The 21,628-nt window shown below is 37.4% G+C and overlaps 1 protein-coding gene across 1 annotated transcript in view; it reads right to left on the bottom strand.

Moving 5' to 3' along the window:
• Positions 1–10,890: 10,890 nt before the first annotated feature.
• Positions 10,891–21,628, bottom strand: part of LOC124789070 (kazrin) — a 1,028,805-nt gene continuing 1,018,067 nt past the window's right edge. The window contains exon 20 of the mRNA XM_047256362.1: positions 10,891–12,220. Coding sequence (XP_047112318.1) covers positions 11,921–12,220 — 300 coding nt within the window. The 3' untranslated portion in view covers positions 10,891–11,920. The remainder of the gene's footprint in view (positions 12,221–21,628) is intronic.

The raw sequence follows: 21,628 nt of genomic DNA, 5'->3' as shown, positions 1-21,628 counted from the left end.
CCCCTGTTGACAGCATAGTACCAGTTTAAGGTATGAAGGCCTTGCTGACCCATAAATCTGGCATCTGTATTCAAGCCAGGGTCGCACGAAGGCCTTATAAAGTTGGAGCAGACGTGCTTCGTCGGCTCCCCAAGACCTGTGACTAACACATTTAAGGATGTTTGAGGCCTTGAGACATCTCAGTTTCAGTTCTTTAAGGTGTGGCAACCATGTTAACTTCTCATCAAAGATAAGACCCAGATACTTCACCTTTTCCTTAAAAGTGAGATTGGTGTCCCCCAGTTTTAAAATGGACAAATTAAACAATGTTAGCACTGAATAGGGGATCATGGAGGAATTTTATAAGGGGGGCTACGATGATGATTAAACAGAGAGTGGGAAGGATTGAAAGCAACACAAGCTGTTTTCTCTAATGAGAATTTAAAACCTGTGGTGCGAGACCATTCCTCCAACCGTCTGACCGTCAGTTGCAATTGCTGAGTAGCCGTGGCAAGGCTGGAGGATGCACAGAAGATGGAGAAGTCGTCTACAAATAAGGAACATAGTACTGGACGTCGCACTGTGGTTGAAATATTATTGACTGTGATGGCGAAAGCAGTGCCACTTAAAACACTCCCTTGAGGGACACCATTCTCCTGCCAAATGGATCCATCAGCGAGACATTACTTTAGGTCGACGACCCTATCTATTACGCGTGGAACTAGAAAAATCTTTTAATGACGAAAACAAGTGGATCATCCAGGAATCATGGACACTGGCGCACTAGGCAGTGTAAACGCCGCACATCCGAACATAAGCTATACTGGAACAATAGTAATCTTATCCTCATCATACATAGGAAGTCCGAGACACATGCAAAAATACACTCAAGACGCCATGACTTACATGAGAAAATATGGACGACATGACCTCTCCATAACATTCAGGGGCGACTCGTTGTGCCAGAAATCAAAGAATAATTAAGATGCGAACAAGCCCCCAGGCATCGATAGGACATAATAGCCCGAGTCTTCTGGCAAAAACAAATGAGATTAGTTGAAGTTATCGCAAATATAATATCTTTGGAACCGTTAGTTACTGAATGTACACTATCGAATGGTAAACACAGAAATGCCTCGCTCACACAGTCTCATATGGCTACATGACAAAATTTGTCCCACAGATATGGGCAAAATCATCCAAGCTGAATTTCCCAATCCACAATAAGATCCATAACCGTAAGATATAGTAGCGAAAAACATTATTCACGGATCATGCGAGCCATTAAATCCAAATTCGTCATCTATGAGTGATGGAAAATGTAAAAAATAAATAAATAAAATAAAATAAGATGAAAAACCGAAACCATACTTGGACGACACACAAACTGGAGTTCATGGCTATCCCCAATACAGAAAACGATCATCCAAAAACGGTGGCTTCACAGCAAAAATACGAATACTAGACAGCGACGAACTGGAAATAGATAATCAGTGGGTAGTACCATATAACACACTACTTTCCAAAATGTTGCAAGAACACAAACATATAATACAGCAGTTGCGTGAAATCCTTCAAATAAAAGTATGTTAATAAAGGCAGTGACTTGGCGGTATTTGAAATAGTCAAAGATAGCGAACAACAATACGAGATCCTCATGTACAAAATAGGAAGACACAACAGTAACGAAGCAAGCTGGCAGATTTTCGGTTCTTCCATACACGAAAGTGAACCAGCTGTGCAACATCTAGCAGTACATTTGGAGAATGGACAGAGAGTTTACTTCACGAAAGACACCTCCAGAAAAATTGAAGTAGCGCCAGCTTAGAACATAACATTAACAGCTTTTTACCAACAGTGCCAAACGGAGCCATCAGCAATACATTACTTTATGTCGACGTCCCTACCTATTACGTGTGGAACAAGAAAAATCTTTCAATGAAGAAAAGAAGTAGAAGATCATCCAGGAATCATGGACACTGGCGCACTAGGCAGTGTAAACGCCGCACATCCGAACAACGCCGAATGTTTCTTTCTCCGGATGTTGCTACACAAAATACGGAGGCGAACATGTTTCGCACATATGAAGACTCTTGACGGTTACGTGCATTCACTCACCCCAAAATGTAACCCATCGAATCCAAAGCAGCTATGGGACTCCTTCAAAGAGAGTATGAGTGATGACATATTTTACCAAACCCGACAAGTTCATTCTTAACTGACCATCGAATTCAATGGCGACACCTTCAATGAAACACTCATTCGCCTAGAAGACAAATGTTTAGCAATAAACAACCAGATCTTAGTACAAAGGGATGTAAGCACCACTAAAAGATACCATTAGTGTGCTAAAGATTGAAATTACAAAAGATAAAAGCTACATCATCAACGAACTACATCAGTGACAATGAATGGGAAATTTACGACGTTATCATGGGCTGGATAGACAACAACACTGGCGGAATTATTTACTTTGACGCACCAGATGGCATCGAGAGGCGTTTCTGGTGAGATACGTGCTAAACAACATATCGCGCTTGCACTGGCATCATCCGGCACTGCAGCCACGCTTACGGAAGGTGGACGAACTGCCCATTCCACCCTACAACTACCGTTGAATACAGCCAAAGAACAAATCCTGGTATGTAAAATCTCAAGTGCACTTGGACGGAGTGAATTTCTAAAGCAAGCTGAAATTATCTTCCGCGACGATAAAAAATCACAGGCAGCCATGGACAGGACATTATGGGACTTGTGAGGAAATTTTGAAATGATGGGACCAGCTCTGTACATACTCTCAGGAGAGTTTCGACAAACACTTCCAGTTATGCCCAAGTCAACACCAGCAGATCAAATGAATGCATGCCTAAAAAATCACATATCTGGCCACACATACAAACATTGTGACTAACAAAAAATATGAGAGTTGAACTATTGAAAGACGAAACAACAGCACATTTTGTTCAACAACTTTTATAAATAGGCGAAGGCACATATCCCACTGACCACAGCAGATGAAATGAATGCATGCTTAAAAAATCACATATCTGGCCACACATACAAACTTTGTGACTAACAAAAAATATGAGAGTTGAACTATTGAAAGATGAAACAACAGCACATTTTGTTTAACAACTTTTACAAATAGGCGAAGGCACATATCCCACTGATCAGACGACCAGCTTCAATAAACTCAACAATGATTTCTGCAACATAGCCACTGCTGAAATCGAATCTCGACCAAATTTATCCAAACATTGTTCACAACTATATCAATTCACACTGTCTATTTGCAAAGGCAATTTTGGCAATTAAAAAAATATTGTTGACGATATCATCTTTAACATTCAAAAGAAAATTCCCGGGGAAGAGCAAATAGCTATACAAATCGATCGACGTGATGGCAAACGTTGAAGAAAGTGAGAAATGACCTATGGAATTTCTAAACTCTTTGCAAGTACCAGAAAAGCCATTACACTGCGTTCGACTTAAAACTGGATCCCTGATCGTACTGCTCAGATACGTAACTCACCAAAACTATGTAATGGAACATGAATGATAGTCAAACAGCTACTGAGTACATCATCGATGCTGAACTTATGACTGTACAAAGGACACAAGTACAAAGTACACAAGTACAAAGGACACAAACTAATTATCCCCAGAATACCACTGATCTCTATTGAACTGCCATTCCAATTTAAGAGACTGCAATTTCCAATCAAATTAGCCTACAGTTTTACATCTAACAAAGCGCAAGGAAAAACCTTAAAAATTGTGACATCAACCTCAAAGACACCTGCTTCTCTCATGGTGAACTATATGTAGCTTGCTCTCGACTATGTAATTCGAAAAATTAGTACTTATATACCCCCAACAACAAAATGAAAAAATGTTGTTTATAGAAAAGTATAATAAAACTTTTTACCTCTTATACTTTAACATGTATTTTAAATAGTTAGAATATGTTTTCGATAAAATATTTTTACCTCCAATAGTTTAAAGTTTATACTTTTATTTGAACTACCACAGAATATAACATCAACTCGCTGATCGAAGTCGGGTACCCCCCACAAGTACGAATAAAAAACCGAAAATTTTGAACGGTTTTGACAGTCAGATTAAACTGGCGTGGGAAGAAAACGATATAACCGAAAACCGGTATTTTAAGGGATAACCGCCATCCTGCCCAGCAGTTGACACGATTCGGTGGTATCCACAGTTTCTGCTATGGCTATCGTCTCCACACATCATCACTTGATTGTGGTCCGAAGATGATCCAAGTCGGCTAGGAACTAACCAAGAGATTATTCTCATTGTGTAATTTTAAGCTCTATTTCTATAGTTGCAGGAAATAACAACTTAAAATGGGTCCACCTTCTTGCAAGAAAGCAATTTTTTTTTCAGCCCCAAAAACGTTTCACCACACTTGAGGCATCTTCAGTGAATTTTTTTTTGTATGTACACATACAGATTTTATGACGTTAGAAATATGTTGACACCAGATTTTGTTATAAATTACATTCGTAGTTTACCGTTTTTTACGTTATGTGTACCCTGTGGCTACCAACAGAAATCAGCCAGAGGTCTAAATAAATGTAGCATGGCATCTGCAACACAGAGATGTTAGGGCAACATCGAGCCACTGTACACTTATTTATGAAAATTTAGTTTAAAGTTAGTATTAAGTTTTTTCTTCCAGGGAACGATGCATCGACACGTCCTAAAGAAGTGAAGAAAGATAAATACTTGCCGAGTGTTAGGTACCATATTAACATAAGAAAGGGCCGCACCGCAAGTAAATATAGTTGTAAGTTTATGGTATGTATGAACGTGATAGTGTGAAAATATGTGTAGAAGAATACAGTTGCAGTACGTCGCATATCACGATGCTGAACTAGGATGGAGCACCACCAAATAATCAGGGGATAGAAACCTAACTACTGTGAGCGTCAACTACTCATGAAAGCGTCAAACACCTGATTTACATTGGAATTTTTATACACGTTTGCTACTTATACAAAACCTTATTTTACGCTCATACATAACATATAGTATTGATCAATCAATCGATGTATACCTCAGAATATGAAATGGTTAACCTTTATACAATGAACATAACAAGTAAATATTAATGTGCACTTTAAACAGTGAATTAGTATTCGATACGAGTGGTATGGACAGGTTTACGTTATGTTTGTAAACAACAAACAATTTTTGTTCTGGGGATCACAATTAAGTCCAGTAAAGAGCCGTAACTGAGCACCTAAATGCCTTTCCGTGAAATTTCCTTAACACTGTAGTGTGTAGATCCTTCCTGGAGAAATCTAGAGAGGCGAGATCCCGCGTAGTTATTTAAACAGAGCGTAGACTACGTTGTATGGACTATTGTTTACTTCTTTAATTCTTTGAAATTGATAAATATGCTCCGACAAGAAGTCTCTGTGAATTAGAATGAAATGCGTCAATTTATGCCATAAAGGGAAAACAAATCTATTACCGGTATTGTATGAATGTATACGTAAGGCAAAAAGAGCACTCATGTAACTGGAATTGAATTTCTCTGCTCAGGGACTGGGTGTTGCGTGGTCCTAATCTTCATCATTTCATCCCCATCGAAAAGCAAGTCGCCGAAGTGGCGTCAAATCGAAAGACTTGCTCCAGGCGAACGGTCTTCCCGACGGGAGGCCTAAGTCACACGACGTTTTTTATTGGAACTGAACAACGTAACGAAATTATAATTTGATACAATGTACTAAAACAAAATGATAATCAGACTGTAGTGTATGTAAGTAACGAAAATGGCATATCAGCAGATGAATAGGATAGTTTATTTTCGTAGTTATAATTTTTCTTTTTTTGTTATGTGTATATTATGTGGAAAGGACACTATAAAAGCTTTGTGTAATGCAATGGTATGAAAGACGCTCAAAAACAAAGCTCAAAAACATACGAAACCTGCCTGCAAAGTGTTAAGTGTGCGTGTGAGATACGTGAGTTTATGCGTGATGAATTAAAAAATGACAATACTTCGTGTAACATTAATTTTCTGTGCTCGACAACATTGTAAAAGCATGAATTTTCTGTGCTCGAGAACGTCATAGAAGCGGCAAGAAACTTACATTGTTGTCGGATGTTAGATGTACGGCCGCTATCCCCACAGTGCGAGCGACGGGTTGAAATACATTCCTCGGGCCGCTGATATGGAAACCAGTTGTCACCACCTCGAAGATTTCACAAAAGATCTTGCCGCTGAATACGGGCTTCACAAGTTTGTGCAGTAAGGACTATGTGGACGCACGATACGGGCATTCTGACTTTGTGTTAAACATGTCAAAGTGAGCAGAGACAGCAACGGACGCCGAGCTGCGCGTGCATGCTTCGCAAGCTAAACAGTGGGCGGATACTGACTGACAATAATGGGACTATGCACTTACAACAAGCACTTTGCTATGAAGGAAACTTATGTATGTATGTATTGAGGGAGTTGACATGCCTGTATAAATTGGTAATCATATAGGATAACTCCAATGGCAGAAAAATAAAGGCTATGCCCATACCGGCCAGGGTTATCAACGCATAAAAAGAGGTAGCATATTATTGTTATTTCCTTTTCTTTTCTCCCTCGTTCTTCTGGTATTGTTCAGAAGTGTGTATTCCAATTCTGCAATAGAAAATATTAAAGAAAGTTATCAAGATATCAAAGTTTATTCGTACATTCACGGCGATGATACCCATGTATTAATCTCTCCGCGACGTGCCGAGAATCCTGTAGCAAGAGCATCAAAGCCGACAAGAATAATTTGCGTGAGCAGGAGAGGGGTGATCTGGAACCAGTATCGTCTTTCCAAGCTCTATGCACAATGGCGGTAACAAGAAAAAGAAGTACGCAAATTTAAATTTGAATAAATGTATTGAATATTGAAGGTCTGTTTATATTAGTGCCACTTAAAGTTCACTCAGGATATGTGTACCTTCCAATTTTTTTCAATCATTCTTTCAAAATTTTAGTTTTAATTATTTAAGCAGCAAATTTATATTCAGTTTTCCAATATATATCCACCCCACCCTCCCCCGCCCTTATTCAAGCAACAGTATTGGGTTGAAATCTGAATCTAAAATTATTTTTAGATTTAACGAAAGTACTTATTTTTGAGACTAGGATTTGTTTGTTATTCATGGTAGTTAATACTGGTGCGAAAGGGCACATTAAAAACTCTTGAGGATACGATTATTGAAATCAAACAGAACTGCTGCAAATTTATGAAATTACCTTACCTATGCATTGTTCGGAGGGTGCATTAGTAATGAGTGTGGAAGTAATTTTATCAGTCAGATAATCTAGTTACTTCCACAGGGAAGAAAGTGGGATTGGTTGGGGAAGTTGAGGAGGGAGTGGCAAATCACAGACTTCTGGTTGAGAGAGAGCCACCTGTTGTGAGGATGAGGGGGCAGAAAATGAAATCAGACTAAGTGACTTGCCCCTCCTTCCTGGATACTGCAGGTTGGTATTAGCTAGCTGTTCTGTCTCCTTGTAATTTTAGGCATGCCATTTATTCATTAAATTGTGGTATGCTTTTTTTGTTGTGCACACATATTAGACTGTCCTGTATACATTTCCTTCCAAAAACGAAATTTAAAGAATTGACAGAAGCAATTTCTTTGGGAAGATGATTTGTGTAAATCATGAAATTCTGCTAGACAAGCACAAGTATTGTGGCATGGGTGGGACAGTGCACAAATGGTTTAATTCGTACCTAACTGGAAGAGTGAAGAAAGTTGAAATAAGTAGTTCTCGTAACATGCAAAGATCAGCACATTCCTCAAACCGGGGAACTATCAAGAATGGGGTTCCACAAGGGTCAGTCTTGGGTCCTTTGTTGTTCTTATTATATATTAATGACTTGCCATTCTATATTCATGAAGAGGCAAAGTTAGTTCTCTTTGCTGATGATACAAGTATAGTAATCACACCTGACAAACAAGAATTAACTGATGAAATTGTCAATACTGTCTTTCAGAAAATTACTAAATGGTTCCTTGTAAACGGACTCTCACTGAATTTTGATAAGACACAGTATATACAGTTCCGTACAGGGAATGGTATGACGCCATTAATAAATATAGACCTTAATCAGAAGAATATAGCTAAGGTAGAATATTCCAAATTTTTAGGTGTGTCCATTGATGAGAGATTAAATTGGAAGAAACACATTGATGATCTGCTGAAACGTTTGAGTTCAGCTACTTATGCAATAAGGGTCATTGCAAATTTTGGTGATAAACATCTTAGTAAATTAGCTTACTACGCCTATTTTCACTCATTGCTTTCATGTGGCATTATATTTTGGGGGAATTCATCACTGAGGAATAAAGTATTTATTGCACAAAAGCGTGTAATCAGAATAATAGCTGGAGTCCACCCAAGATCATCCTGCAGACATTTATTTAAGGATCTAGGGATATTCACAGTAGCTTCTCAGTATATATACTCTCTTATGAAATTTGTTATTAACAACCAAACCCAATTCAAAAGTAATAGCAGTGTGCATAACTACAATACTAGGAGAAAGGATGATCTTCACTATTCAAGATTAAATCTAACTTTGGCACAGAAAGGGGTGAATTATACTGGCACTAAAGTCTTTGGTCACTTACCAAATAGTATCAAAAGTCTGACAGATAACCAACAAGTATTTAAGAAGAAATTAAAAGAATTTCTGAATGACAACTCCTTCTACTCCATAGAGGAATTTTTAGATATAAATTAAGAAAAAAAAAAGATATTTAAAAAATAAAAAAAATAAAAATAAAAAATAAAGAAAAACAAAAAACACAAAAAAATAAAGTTGTTATATTAACTTAAGTATGTTAAATTAACCTAATTATGTGATGTTTTAGAAAATTCGACTTGTTCCACATCATTACGAAATATCGTATTCATGATCCATGGAACTAGTATTAATCTAATCTAATCTGTCAGCAAAGCTAATACCTTAATTGTAGACACATGCGGTCCTACCTCCTCCATCCCCCCTCTCCCCACCGAAAAAGGGGCAATCCAGAGAAACTTGAGAATAACGAGGGTCGTACACTATGATAAACTTACAATATGGTGCCCATGAGGTAACCACTCTGTTATATTGGCTTTCGTATTTTGCAATTATCACTCATTTTCAAACATCTCTATGTTGGTATAATAGGGACTGAAATCTAACAATAAGGTAAAAGGATTTTGTCATACAGTTATTCATTTTAATACTTTAATATACACATTATAAATTACATAATCAGATACAGGTTAATAACACTTCAGTTTATTCACACAACTGGTTCTCAGCTACTCAGAACCACAGTCAGCAACATTCACTTGTCTCCCTCTTCATTCAATATAATTTTACTCAGCTTTTTCTGTGCTCTGTAAAGAAATATTGTTGATATTTCCTACTGAAAGCACAACTTCATTATACATCACCGTTGGTGCTCCTCTATCTGCTTCTCTGCTTTCAGAAGTTGTTATCAGATCTAAGTAATTTTCAGCTGCTATTACTCGTAGCATCAACAATATATTTTGAAGCAATTTATGATAAGCTGTTTTTTGTTTTTTTTATTTTTTTTTACTGCGTACCCATTTTTCAATATTTTTGTCTTGGAATATGTAAGAATATGATGTCTTATATTTATGATATGTGACACAGAGCAAATGCAAATACATTCCAGCATTGTTTGTTGCAAAATAAACTCTTTCACCCATACAAAATCGAGTATGTCCTATCTCCTTTATTAGAACACATCGGATATTAAAGTTGATAAATATCAGGAACATGTGTAGTACATAAATTACTACTAATGTGAGATATATTGACTGTAGTATTTCTCTGCATTATTTTATTGTGATAGATCTGCTGTTTTATTTGAGTGAAACTATAAATGAACCCATTTTCTAAATGTTTTAAGGTCCTTGTCCTATAAGAAATAAACAAACAAATTTTTGATTATGTGGACAAGTTGTTTGTGAGGAACCATTGAAATTAAAGGTATGGATGTATCCAAAATTGGAATACATTTTTATTTTCATTGCAGCACTATTGCTTCAATATTAACGAGTGGTATCCATCTTTTTTGTAGAGTCGGTCAGGTATAGCAAAAACTATGTTGTTTTTTTCTCTAACAGTTGATTAAAGCTGCACTCTCAATTCTGACGTCTGAATATTTGATATGCAAGACAGTATCATATATAAAGGAGAATGACATCACATATACTCTACAATAAAATAGCTGGTATCACAGTTGGTATTTACACATTGAACCCCCATAGATACTTGAAATAGTCAGTATCCAGCAAGATTTATAACTGTATGCTTTTAATTATCAGTACAATGTGGGAAAAGTTTCCTTTGTGTTCCCTTTGGCACACAGTTGCCATGCTCATGTATAATTAAGAAAAAGGGAGGGAAAAAAACAACATTTGGACATGAAACTTCCTGGCAGATTAAAACTGTGTGCCCGACCGAGACTCGAACTCGGGACCTTTGCCTTTCACGGGCAAGTGCTCTACAAACTGAGCTACCGAAGCACGACTCACGCCCAGTACTCACAGCTTTACTTCTGCCAGTACCTCGTCTCCTACCTTCCAAACTTTACAGAAGCTCTGCTGTTTTATTTGAGTGAAACTATAAATGAAACCATTTTCTAAATGTTTTAAGGTCCTTGTCCTATAAGAAATAAACAAACAAATTTTTGATTATGTGGACAAGTTTCAGGAGTGCTAGTTCTGCAAGGTTCGCAGGAGAGCTTCTGTAAAGTTTGGAAGGTAGGAGACGAGGTACTGGCAGAAGTAAAGCTGTGAGTACCGGGCGTGAGTCGTGCTTCGGTAGCTCAGTTGGTAGAGCACTTGCCCGCGAAAGGCAAAGGTCCCGAGTTCGAGTCTCGGTCGGGCACACAGTTTTAATCTGCCAGGAAGTTTCATATCAGCGCACACTCCGCTGCAGAGTGAAAATCTCATTCAACATTTGGACATGTTTAATTCATCTGCCCACTGCATATGAACTAAAGGAAGTTGATACAGATGTTAATTATTCACATTTATGTTTTACATGAATTGAGGACCAATTCACTTTTTCTACTTTAACTTAGATTAATGTCTGATGACATAAGTGTACCATCAGTAAAAAAATTATTCATTTCTGAAAAATGTGATTTATCTCATCTGAAAAATATTCTGTTTAAGGGCTTCTCAGTATGGTCATTCATTCTTGTGGGTTGTCATTAATTGAGACCTGCCCCAAAAGAAATTGTGATGAGTATTAATTAACCTAAGGCTGACACATTATAAAGGAAAAATGGTGTTTTCTAGTAACATTCCAGTAAAGATATTTCATCCAGCAATTTTATAACAGAAGCAGAAACAAATAATTAATTAAAAGAAATTGTCTCTATTTCATAGTTGTGTTCATTGTTATAAATACACCCAAAAGATACAACTTTTAATGTATTTTGCCTGATGTACTTTCATGAGAATGTGTGCTAAGGGTTCCATAGGAAATTCTTACTACAGCATAGTTGTCAATGTTTTTTTAGGCAGCCTTCTACATTTTTAATAGAAAATTACCTGCTTAGTTAGATATATTTAATCTCATGGTGTTTACATTTTGCACATAGTTATTTAAACATTCAGGGACTTAACAGATTTAGTGAAAATTCCATTCTTGTAACAGTACTGACATTTAATACTTATACCTTGGTCCACTCATATATCTGATATGCCTCATTTTTGTTTTGTTTGTCAAAGAATAATTTTGTTCAATACGAAGACTCTGAGGCATCTGGAAAAAGATTTAAGAATATTGTTTCCGATATACAACAATTTTGTATCATATTCCACTTGATTGTCTTGGGAACATTTGAAATTAAAACAGATGACATACTCTGATCTTTAACTTCATACAGGTGTTACTGTTACTGTGTCAATATCTCCTATGGACTTTACTCTACGGTGATGGTGGCGCTTTTTCAATGTGCCAGATGATGCTATTGCTGGTCTCTGTGGTGAAGCACTGTTATTGGCATCTGTCTGCTGTGGTGATGGCACTCTGCAGTTGAAACTGATAACTGAGGAGCTGTTCTCTGATGAGGATGATGGTGATGCTATCCCATTACTATTGCCTGTAAAGTCACGACTGTCTCTTTTGCTGCTGTTGTCCTGACGCATCTTCAGTCCCAAAGCGCGACTTAAAGACCCCTGTGTTAGGAAGATAAAAGTTTTAAATTGTGAAAATTTACCTTTAAGCGAAGTGAGAGGACATTAATCATTACTAAAATACATTAAGCAAATTCTTAATTAAGAGCATTAACAAATGGCAAGGAAAAAGCCTTCAATATTTTGAGCTCAATAATGAAACTATATTTGCTCCTAAAATAAGTATGTCATATTTCTGGAGTGGAATATCCATGATCTCAGACTCTAAGAATGAAAATGTTTTCTCTTCTTTGCTGCATTTGTGCCTGTTACTCTAAATGAAACAACCTTATGCATAACTTTTCATACCTGCGAGCTCCTCCACGATGAAAACTATGAAGAAAATTGCAGGAAGAGGTTTAAAAAGCTGCTCTAATTTTTCTGTTTTTAAAATGTTGCTTAAACTCATAAATATAATTTTTCATTGTACATTATGATCACTAACATTAAACAATGAACTACTGCAGTTAAAGAACAAGTGTAGTTATAATATAAAGTAAAATTTTACAGTTTTTTAAAACAGTGTATGTGTATTATGGGAAAAAAATGATGTTTGATTCTTCATGACTTCATAACAAGTGTGTGACACCATTTGTCCTGGAACTTCCACAGTTTTTAAGACTGTGACAAAAAATAGAGCTGTTGAGGGGACAATTCTATATTTATGTCTACATTTATAATCCACAAACAACATTGTGGTGTGTGGTAGAGGGCACTTCGTGTACTACTGCCAGTCCCCTCCCCCCCCCCCCCCCCCCCCCCCCCCCCCCCGTCCCCTCCACCTACCACCCCCTTTCTTCTTTCAGTTGTGAATGGTATGGGGAAGAATGTCTTTCATAGGCCTCTGTATGATCCTGAAAACTTTAATTTTACCTTCTTGGTCTTCTTGAGGGTGGAAGCAATATGTTGGTTGAGTCTTCTACGAATGTAAGCCTTTTGAATCTTTAACAGTAAATGGCTTCCTGATGCGCAATCCACTTCTTTCTGTGTGTATCAATTATATTTTTGTGTTTACTAAACAAACCAGTGAAGAGTCATTAACTTCTAGTAGAGTTGGTGGCGGATAAGTTAACAAAGTGCAGCAGACTAATTCCCACCCTGAGCATAGAGGAACTTTATTTTAAGGGCAGCCATCTTAGTTTCCACTCGACTCTCGAGTAGTGCACTTTGAATATTGATATGACTATCTCCAACCTACATCAAGCTATGGGTGACAGCCTCAAAGCACTGTAGGTCTAGGGAAAGTACTTAAAAGTCTGGTATTTCAGGCTGTGAGAAATATCATTAAAATTATTTTAGAAAAGACTTCATTTGTTGAGTAACAATTACACTAATGTGCTGTTTCTCCTTGCAGGAGAACCACTGCAACTAATGCTGTCCATTTTTCTATTCTTGAATAAGGTCAGAATTTAACTTTAGTGACATAATGTTGGCAACCGGTACTTTTTGTGACTTGTGAAAAGTGTTTATCTGACAGTTGACAGAATTCTCCCAGAGAAACTCGAATATTAGGGTATTAGATATCTTGTTTTTATCTGTATCCTCTCAAAATACAGTGTTTCACATTAAGAAATCTATGGAGTGTACATGGTGGAATAATTATTACACGTGTACCAGAGGAATTGATATTGCATCTGTTTTGTTTTATTATATAGAAGGGTGAGTCATGCAAGGGGTAACCATTCTTTTATTTCATGAACGGTTCCAGATATCGAAATGAGATTTTTGGCAAATGATAGTATGCTAAGGGGCACATGGTTTTGCTATGTAATAAAGATTCTCACTCTTGTATTGAGCAAGATATGGAAGCAGATATCATTTTTTTAAATAGAATGATATACTTATTGATATATTCTACACTCTTGTTAAACCAGCCATTCCTCACACATATGGGTGCCGGATTAGCAGAAGTGCCAGATTGTTGAGAGTGTCTAAAATTTAGTATAAACACATAGGGATTGTACTTTATCAAATCAAAAGATACGTTCATTATTACTTAAAACTTAGTCCTTGGGTGTGTACATGCATATTAGTATCACTCAATATTCGCTATTAAACATGTCCCAAAGTTTTAGTTGTCACCATGATGATATGCAATGGTAGTATGCTTTATCACACAACGGCTTTACAAGCATTTCATAGGTCCTGCCATGTTTTTGATTGTTGCTTAATGTACTCCAGGAAGATGTCTCCAACTTCAGCACAAACAGTTTAAAATATCCTTGTTCTCTTCTCCAATGTCCTCTTCTTTATCAGTTTCATCGGAACTTTCCTGTGAGCTTATGATTACCTCTTTTCTGCTGAAGTTTGGTCATAGATAATTTCTCGTCCACCCTTGTTGCCAGCAACAGTCGTTTTCTGTGAAGAACCTCAGTTCAGTTTATATCTAATTTCGAGTTTGAGGTCTAGCAAAATGTGTTTCCCTTTGGAAGCCATGATAATGATCAGCAATGAAAGCCACAATTTCAAGGTGTACCTGAATGTTGAACATTATAATTAACTAACAACATTGCTGCAGATGAAATTTCATTATTGTAGACATCATTTCAGGTTGAACAACTAGAAGCTGGAAGTGTGCCGGATTACTGAGAGGCTGGACTACTGAGGGCCGTATTAGCGAGAGTTTAGTGTACTTTTTTCAGTAGCATCCAAAATGCTTCAGAAGACAATAACAGTGGTGTAATGCTTGTTAACTTTGAGGTAGAAACTTTTCACAAAGGAATGTGAGAAATATCCTAAAATTGAGAGGCAATTGCCTGGAATCGGCTGTTGCATGTAAATGCTCTCTTGCAGGGCTACTTCATTATATCAAGCCTTTCAACTGTTTATGAGGGTCTTTCAATAAGTAATGCCCCGCATTTTTTTCTCAGAACATATTTATTGTTCAGAGTCAGAATTTGGTGACAACATACATCAACATGTCTTGGTCATGTCCTAATTTTCTACATATTCCCCATCTTGTTCTATGGCCATATGCCAATGTTGTGAAGAGCATGTTTTCCCTGCTGGTAAAAGCTCTTGTCCTGTAGACGTAGCCATGTTTTCCTGGCATGACTGACACTCTTGGTATCTTCAAAGTATGTTCTCTGTAGAAAATCGTTAAAGTGTCCCAAAGAGATGGAAGTCTGAGGGTGCCAGGTCTGGACTGTAGGGTGGATGAGGCAATGATGTCCAACCCAATTTGGCGATATGTTCTGGGTTCTCAGACTTGTGTGTGGATGTGTATTATCATGTTGGAGCAAGATTTCTGCAGGATTCTTGTCTGATCAAATAAGTCGGAAATGGTTCTTGAGTTTATTCAGAGTCTTCACGTATGCCTCTGAACTGGGGTTGACCCTCTTGGCATCACATCTATGAGAATGTTGCTATCAGAATCCCAGAAGACTGTCACTATGACTTTTATGACAGAGGGGGATGACTTGAATTTCTTCTTTTGTGGTGAATGAGGACGATGCCACACCATTTTTGTTTTCAGCACAAAGTGGTGCACCCAGCTTTCATCCCCTGTAACGATCCATGACAGAAAGGCCTCTCCATTGGTCTCAAAATGCTCCAACAATTCAGATGAAATGGCCATTCTTTGAATCTTGTTGTCTGCTGTGAGCATTCGTGGAACCCATCCAGGGTTCCTCTTTGAATATCCCAGAGTCTTAATTGTTGTAGATGCACTTTCAATGCTGACCGACAACTGTAGAGCCCATTGTTAAGTTGTGATGTGCTGGTTGGCATGAACAATGGCATCCACATGATTCAACATGTCTGGAGCAGTGGCTGTGACTGGACATCCCGAGCATGGCTAGTTATGGAGCTCTGTTTCTGCATTTCCTGAGGCTGTAACTTTCTTTACCCATCACCCAACTATACTCCTATCAACTTCATCATTGCCATACACTGCACACAAACATTTATGGATCTTCACCACAGTTTCTTTTTCTGCACACAAGAATTCAATTAAAGCACGCTGCTTGTAACATGAGTCATATGTAGATGCCATTTTCACGCTGTACTACGTACTACGGCTCTGCCATCTGCCAGAATTGTTTGAAACTTTACCGGTGCACAGAACAAACATCAAATGTGAAGTACCAACAAGGATGTTTATCTATTATATTAATGGCTTTTTAAGAAAATGTGGGGCATTACTTATTGAATGAACCTTGTACTTGTCTGCTCTGCTGAACTAGCAGGAACCATGTTGTTTATTGGCAGGTAATTTCTGCTTCAGCATTCCTCACCTGCAGGCTTGCACACCAATGAGGAGAAGTTAGACATACCACTTTTGTATGGTGAACGTCAAAGAAATAGTATCAAAATGGTACGGCAGTTGAGGAATGTCCATCCTGACAGTCACTGTCTGTTGTGGCAAGCTCCTGCAAGAATTATTGGGCCACTAGTGTGAACAGGTGGCAGCAATGTCAAACACAGGATGAGGATGATGCCTGCAACTGACAGAACACATGAAGACACTATTCTGACTAGGACACTTACCAGTTCAGAATTTGGCATGAGACAAATTGGCAAGGAATGTGGAATCAGCAAGACAAGTGTTGTTCGCATCCTCCAACTACAAAAGTCTATCCAATTCATGTCATTTATCAGGCACTCTGAGGACATAATTTCAAATTTCATGAAGAATTTTGACAGTTTGCTCTGCAACACCTGGTAGATGACACTATGCTTTTCAAACATGTGCTCTTTACTGACAAAGTAGTGTTTACAAATCACAGTAATGTAAATTTACTTAACAAGCACTATTAAGCACCTGGAAATCCACTCTGGCTTCATCAGGTACAACTTCATGCTAGTTGACCATAAATGTACTGTGCAGCATCATAGAAAATTCCATTGTGGGACCTTACATCATAGGGATGTAAAATGGAAATTCATAGGCACACTTTCATACGAAGAATCTACCTGTTCTTCTAGAAGAGATATGACTGAATAAGCAATTGTGTATGTGGTCCAACAAGATGGCTGCCCAGCTCAGTGTTCCTGTGTCAAAACACAAATACTGAATGAAAAGTGTCTGACTACTGGGTAGGATGGTATGTTGCAATACAGTGGCTGAATGCATTTTTTGTGAGCCTGTTTACTACCACTTATTACTGTTTGAATCTCCTCTACAGTGTGAAACCTTTTGCTTTTTAACTTGAGTTTCATTATCGGACATAAGGAACAACTGTCATTTTGTTTTTGCTAGAAACTCCTGGGTGATCAATGCAGCTTGCAATCTTGCATTGTCATGATGGAGGAACCAATTGCCTGTCCCACTTTCATTAAACGAAATTCTCTGCTGTACCCCACAAGACAGCACCATGACATAGCATACATCCCAGACCTTCTGCCTACGATCTTTCAGCACTGTATTCTGAAGAGCAGCAACATTTTCAGAATTAATACTGGTTGACAGCTGTTCTGAATAAGGATCATCATCAGATGATTCTCTATTATCTTGGAAATGTTCAAAACAGCTGTAAGTTTGGCTGTAACCTAAGGTATCCTCACCAAATGCTTGCTTTCAACATGTCATGTTTCCCTAGTGGTTTTTCTGAGTCTGAAACAAAAGCTTATGCATAGACATTGTTCCCAAACACCCACCATATCAGTGTTGCAAGACACACAGCACACAAGAATGAGGAAATGTGTGTAAAAATTAAACACAACCACCTAGCTCACAGTCGCTTGGGCTAACTCTCAAAGGTTGTGTGCAGTAGCACCTTGCGGCATTTCATTGTACTACCTAGACTTCTCTAGCTACAAATGAGTTCTAGAAACTTCTGGGTAGCACCTTGGAAAATGTGTGTTATGGCATGTGTGACTCTCCCTTTATAAATAATCTGCCATCACATACCTAAGAAGCTGAAATAGTTCTCTTTGGCTAATTATAAAATTATTATAATCAAGCCTACTGGAGAAACTTCAACACTTGAGAATGTGCAGCAAATTTTCTTGGACATTATTATCTGGTTCTATGTTAATGGACTGTCACTGAGCTTAGGTAAATACACAAACATACAATTCTGATAAACTCACAGCCTGACCACATTATTAGAAACAATGAAATGAAGTAGAGAATGCTAAATTTTTGCATGTTGGTAAGAACCTGAAATGGAAATCACACCTAATAGATCTTTTTAAACATAAAGATTCTTCAACTTTTGCATCATGAATAATAATAGTCTTCAGAGATGGAAGTGTAAAAAAGAGTATTCCATTTGTAGAGTAACTGATATATTAAACATCATAATGGGAGATTACAATTAGAGTCCAATTAATATGCAAATAACTAACCAACATCATCACAGTTTTCATCTGGCTTGACGCTGTGCTCTTTTTTATTAATGCTTATGCTCCACTTTTTGTCTCTGCATATCAGTTGCATCCAATATACTGTGTACTATATATCCAGTTTTTATCATTCTTATCATTTATCTCTCTCTGCTGTTTCCTCCACTACCAGATTAACCACCACAGGATTTTACCATGCCAGCCTGATAGATTTATTTTATAGATTTTGTTCATTACCTATTTCATCCAACACATCTTCATTTTACATGTCATCTCTCCACATCATTTTTAATTTCTTTCAAAAACTTTCAATTTTTGGAACTGTAGACAAAGCAAAACTGTTTGCTCAAGCAGAACTCAAACTTGAAATCTTACCTTTTGTGGACAAGCATCTTAATGACTGAGCTATTCAGGCATGACTCATATACAGTCTCAATTCTATCATACATGTCTTCTACTTTCTAACACATAAGCTGTTCTGGATTTCTTGATGATGTAGCTCTCCTGGAAGGAAGGACACCATGGAGAAGTGGCTTAATCATAGACTAGGCCAATAGTTTTCAAACTTTTTGGGTTCACAGCTCCCTTGACCTAAAAGTAAACATCCATGGCTCCCTGTGCACATGACATCTGACTCAAAATTGTGGGGTAAATAAATTTAAATTTTTTTTAAAAATGAAGAAGAGTAGTTATTTCATTATTAATTGTTGACATAATATATTTTATTCAACTTTTAATGTAGTTGCGTCTTACTCTTGCAATGAAATCAATGAGAAGGATGAGCCTGCTTCTCCATCATCATTTCTGTCATTTCTCAGTCTTGGCAAAAGATTGGAAATTGTGATTCGCATCTCTTTCCCCACATTCATTTGTTATCTATATTTCATGTTGATGACTGTCTTTGCTGAAAACCCTACCTCACATAAGTAGGATATTACATAAAGTGTCAGCATTTGTAGGGCTTTGTCACCTGCTTTCAGGTAATCCTGCTTCACAAAGCTCCAAAATTCAAGCAGTTATGAGGAAACAAACTTTGATTTCAATGTGGAGTCTGAAAAAAGATCAATAAATTGCTCTTGATCTTCTTAATGGAAGTTGAGTATTGAAAGGGTCTTTCATCCAGTTGTGTTGATCAGCTTGTTCTGGAAAGTATTTTAGAAAGTAATCACAGAGCTCAGTTGAATGATCTACAGACACAGACTCCACTTCTTTACTCAGCTGAAAGTTTTCTTGACAGTTGCAGAGTTTTTAATAAATATCATAAAGATATGACAGTTTCAAAACATTGTCAGTGTCTACAGACTTCTGCGAACTCAAAATGTTTCTCTTGAACAAGGTACGAGTGTAGTTAATTCCTTAGTTCATACACGCTGTTCAAGACTTTCTCATCTGGAAGCCAGCAACATTGTATTGTAGTAAATTACAGAAATGTGTTCAGTCACCATATCAATGCATATTTGTTGAAAACATCTTGACTGAAGTGGCAGACTTTTAATGAAATTTATCACATTGTCCACTGATTCAAGGATAGGGCTCAACATTTTGGTGACAGTGCTTCTCAATAAATAAAATAGTGTGTCGAAGTAGCATGAGGAGCCTCTTTAAGGATCAAAGCTTGCAGTCTGGAGTAAAAGCTAGCGATACTGATCTCCATCTGCACACACACTTGTACCATTTTACCAATTAACGTTGTTTTCTTCCATAAAAGAGTGTAGTATTTCAAAAAGATCTGTTACTTTTGTTCCAAGAGTTACTTTCCTGCAGAACAGATCTTAAAGAAATTTGTTGTCATGTATAAACCACACATAATAGATCAGATGTGCAGCATTGTGGTTGTCTGGAGCTTCATCCAATTGGGTAGCAAAATCACCACTACCTTTGAGTTTTTCAACCAATTGATAACTGATATCATCAGGCATATCAACTATACAGCAGCTAACAGTGTTGTCTGCTAAAGGTCCTACTGACCAGTTACTTGGCAGATGACTCACGTATCATAATAAATATCATGTCCAGAGCAGCTGGTAAAGTAAGCTGTGAGGTGTCTTGTTTTTAGCTACAGGAAGGCAACTTTGTAAGATGCAGGAGAAGCCTTTGTAGGAATCATAACTTGTTTAGTGAAAGTTTTTGTTGTCGTATCATTTCTTTTAACTTGTGGGAAAAGAATTCTTATGGTTTGTTTACTAAACTACCATGATTTGTATCCAAAAGTTATTTCATTTTATTATGAAGCATGCTTTCAGTAGCTAGGACTTTGAAACAAATGGCACACTGTAGTTGTTCTTCATTTCCAACAGTAGTACACAGAACCTGAAATTCAAGAAACTGTTGTCATGCTTCTGGCATTTTTGTCTATTTATATCTTTAGAACTGCATGAAATACCGCATTTTGCAATTATACTTAAAAATTTTACCATTCTGACAGAAAAACATAAATCACAGAAGACAAGATAATAATTAAAAAGATCTGCATTCAACAAAACTAACCACCTGACAAATAATTACTGAATAAAAATAAATGCATCACATAGAAAAATTTGGCTACCATCTATAATGCTGTCATAGTAACAACACTTACTTGCCAGTCCTCTAGATATTTATTGTTAGCACAGATGTTGTTCCTTTATCCAGAAAAACATGTAAACAAAACTATTATTTTCACAAAACAACTGTGACGCCCTTACTGTAATGCTGTGACACTCCTGGGACCCATGATGTCCAGTTTGAAAAACTCCTGGTCTAGAATTTATTTCTAGAATGTATCTTTCACTTTGCAGAGTATCCACTGATATGAAAAACCGTGCCACACTAGGCACTAATTAAGGACCTGGGCCAAAGTCACATTCTAGCTCACAGTTTTAATCTGTCAGATTGTTTCATAACCACACACACTTTGCTGCAGAAAGAAAGAGTCACAGAGAAAGAAGCCTTTCACTATGGCATTGTTGTATTACACTTTCTGAGACTTCTTGCCATGTCAGTTCAGGGTAAAACCTCAAGCTTTTGATGATTTCCACTATCATCTCCGTCAGGAGTAACTGACTGTCAAAATTGTTACTGTGGTGGCCTCATATAGCCCAAGAAGGCTTCTTCTGATTGGTGGGGCATTATGTCTTGCTGTCA

Source organism: Schistocerca piceifrons, chromosome 3 (assembly GCF_021461385.2).
Source record: "Schistocerca piceifrons isolate TAMUIC-IGC-003096 chromosome 3, iqSchPice1.1, whole genome shotgun sequence".
Lineage (NCBI taxonomy): Eukaryota > Metazoa > Arthropoda > Insecta > Orthoptera > Acrididae > Schistocerca > Schistocerca piceifrons.
The sequence above is the reverse complement of the archived record's forward strand: the minus strand, read 5'-3'. Positions and strand labels throughout refer to the sequence as shown.